This window comes from Lonchura striata, chromosome 7 (genome assembly GCF_046129695.1).
Source record: "Lonchura striata isolate bLonStr1 chromosome 7, bLonStr1.mat, whole genome shotgun sequence".
Taxonomy (NCBI): Eukaryota; Metazoa; Chordata; class Aves; order Passeriformes; family Estrildidae; genus Lonchura; species Lonchura striata.
Window position 1 is genome coordinate 30,409,787 of NC_134609.1, and position 3,285 is coordinate 30,413,071.

Below are 3,285 nucleotides of genomic sequence, written 5' to 3' on the forward strand. Positions count from 1 at the left end.
GCATCAACCCAGCATGTTTTTGTAGATGTGGTGCTCATTCTCAGAAAAAATAAATTGAATTTAGCATTTTTCAGCATTCCCTGTGCAGTCCAACATTTCCAGACCTTTTGGGATTCAGCACTTTCACACCACTTGGATAAATAAACCACAGGATCCCCTAAAATGCTGCACCATTAAATTTCTTGCAGCAACAAATGCTGCTTTTAGACATGAAACATTTGCTGTGCTGCTAGAGATTAACAGAGTTTATTAATGAGATTAACAGAGTTTATTAATCCTGTAGAAGTTTGGATTGGCTAAACTCAGTGTGGGCTGAGATATGGCTGCACAGTAGAAATTAATGTCCAAAGAATTTTAATTGTCAGAAAAAAAATTCATTTGGTGTATTTAGAACTAAGGACATTAAAAAAATAATAATTTTGGGGGGATAAAGATATTTGTATTGTGCTGTTTAGAGTATAATAAGACTCTTTGAGGATTTTTCTACTTAAAATGCACTTTTAATGTTTCGCCCTTGCTGCCAGGCTTTGCAACGTCTCCACCTGATATATTGGAAGTGGTAACAAACTCTTGAGATGGATTTTTGAAATCTTTAGACCTCTGACCAGGCTTGCAGTGATGACACAGAGGTAACAATAAAACCACTTGAGAGACATTTAATGGGACACTTTAAATGAAATCCCCGGGGTTGGTGATGGCAGCTGAGCGTGTTCTTGCCATTTTCCCATTTAACAAGAAGAAAAGGCCAAACAAGGAGCAATTAGTCAGAATAAAATCAGCTCTGATGACATTTTCCCTCCTGAACTCTGGTATAAAATGGTCACCTGAGGAAGAACTGAAGGGATATGTGAGGAATTTGGATGTGGTGCTGCATGTTCACGCACACAGTGCTGGGTAGAAAATGAGCAGGTAAAGCCACCACGGGGTTCTTGGTGCATGGGTTGCTCTCTGTTCATATTTTGCTTGATTTTGGTCCAAATTTTCATTAATCTCAGCTTTTCTTTGAAGTCTATGCAGGTTAAACTTAGTTTTCATCCTGTGGATCTCCATGACATTGGTGTGCTCAGGTTACCCAGTTGGCCCTTCCATGGTAAGTCCCATTCTCTAATTACTCCCAGATTTGTTTCATTCCTCTTGAATCACTTCTTTATTTAAATTAATTTTGTTTGCTTGGTTGCTTCTTTTCTGCTGTGTTTTTTTATTTTTTATAAAATGGAAGAACTTTCTTGTAGTAAAGCTATTGGTTAAATATTATTACCTCATTTTCCTGGAGCATAGCCTAATTTTTCTTGGTGTTATTAATAAAATATGCAAGCCTCTGAAATAATCATGTGAGCAACTCAGTGCATATTTAATGTGGAGTGTGGGGAGCTGAAATCCTGGATGGAAAAGATAAAATCACAAATCTCCTCTCCATTTAATCTGAATTCCTTGCATATCTCAAAGAGGTGCAATTAGAGATATATGTATTAATTTCACTTACTGCTAGTGAGATTATCAATTAATTAACTTATTTATAATCAACTGATGTATTTAGACACAGCTGGATCTGAGTAGCCACATTTCCAAATGGATGTGTTCTCTTTATGGCAATGATATCATGCTAAAAAGGACATTAATTGCTTCAATAAATGTCTAAATAAAAGTTATTTGTTCAGGAAAATCTAGTGAAATAGCAGATGAAAATTCAAAAAGAATTTCTCTGTGCCTGTTTTTGTTTTGTTTGTTTTTATAAGTTTTTTTCTTGCAAAAAGTGTTTTTTCTTGTTAGGGAGAAAATTCTGGGAAATGCCTTATCAGGGGCAGAAGGTGTTGGCTGCAGAAAAAGTCATTAAAAAAACCAAAAAAATTAACTTAATAACCACTATTAAAGAAGAGCAATAAAACACTGAATTAAAACAAATCCTAATGAGGTTAATGACAATTTTACCAGCAATGCCAGGTGTTAATCCTATGGCTTTGCATGGAATTTTTCGAGATAGCAGAATAGGATTTTTAGATGGAAAATCAGCTGGGAAATCAGGATATGATGAAATACACACAGAGCAACCACAGACATGCCAGGAAATTGTTTTATTTTATAATTCAGCAGTAATTAAAAGCAGTTTATTTTAAGAGCTGTTGAAATATGTGAAAGTTTTTATGTAGTTGGCATTTTTTTGTCCTATAGAGTGCAAGTAAAAGGAATGCATGCAAAACCCTGGATTTTTGTCAGAGTCTGGATTTTTATGCAGACTTTTTAAAATTACCGTTACTACTTTTTATTATTAAACTTACTCAGAACTACTTCCAGAATTGGTCATAACTACTGGAAAGCATCCTCCAAATTTTAGCATTACAGGTATTTTTGTTTTCTCTTACCTGTAATTTAAGCCTCAGAAGTTCACACAGGTTATACAAAACTGGTATTTCATTTTTCCCTGAAAAAAAAAAAATCTCATTTTCCAGCAATAAACACCTGTATTGTTCCAAGGAAACTGTGTCACAGCTGGTCAGCATCACTGAAAACAATTCATATCACACCCTAGACATAATTGTATCAGTATTATAGACCAGAAATGTATAAAAAGCTATGAAAAAATCTGATTTTGAACACAATAAAATAACAGCTCATCCCTGGCATACAAAGCATAAATTGCTTTTGTGTTTCTACTTTGCTCTGTATACTGAACAAGTCCTGGCAAATACATAAATCCGTAATTTTACCTTTTCTTATTTAATTTTTTTTTTTCTCCTTGTTTGTTTGTTTGTTTGCCTTTCATCTCCAGAGCGCCAGCCCTTTTTATTGGACCTGCCAGCTGTACAGAAAATGGGATTCGTGCCTGGTGCTGCTGAGCAGCTGCCTCTCCAAGGTGGCCAGGGCTGAGGAGCTGGCTCTTGGCGAGCCTCTCCTGGAGTCCCTTTTCCACAAAAGGTCCTTCCGCAACGGCGTCGGAGCGGGAATTAAAAAAACTTCCTTCCGAAGGGCAAAGCCTTGAGAAAATGTCCCAAAACCCAGCCCGGGGTTTGACATCTGATGTTGCAGTCGTTGCTTCGAGTTCCTTTTGATGCTTTGCTCTGACAAAGCCACCCCCGAGAGTCGCCAGGCGTCGGTCTCGGAGCGCCGCGAGCCCTCGGGAAGGGCTTTGCTCCCAAAGTTACACTGGCATAAAGTTTTGTCTCGAAATGAATGTTTTCATGTGCTTGATTTCCCTCCTTTGTCGGCCTACAGGTTTGAATCAAGCTGCTCTTTGATTAACACAAAAATAATCCCGTGCTTTGAGATGTGCGCACGCGGCCTGTGGGG

At 37.5% G+C, this 3,285-nt stretch overlaps 1 protein-coding gene across 1 annotated transcript; it reads left to right on the forward strand.

Annotated features, from left to right (window-relative positions):
• Nucleotides 1-1,033: 1,033 nt before the first annotated feature.
• On the forward strand, nt 1,034-2,989 carry NPS (neuropeptide S). Its single transcript, XM_031505144.2, has 2 exons — nt 1,034-1,090; nt 2,768-2,989. Exons 1-2 carry the CDS (start codon nt 1,049-1,051, stop codon nt 2,975-2,977), a joined length of 252 nt encoding a protein of 83 aa, XP_031361004.2. The 5' UTR covers nt 1,034-1,048; the 3' UTR covers nt 2,978-2,989.
• Nucleotides 2,990-3,285: the final 296 nt, after the last annotated feature.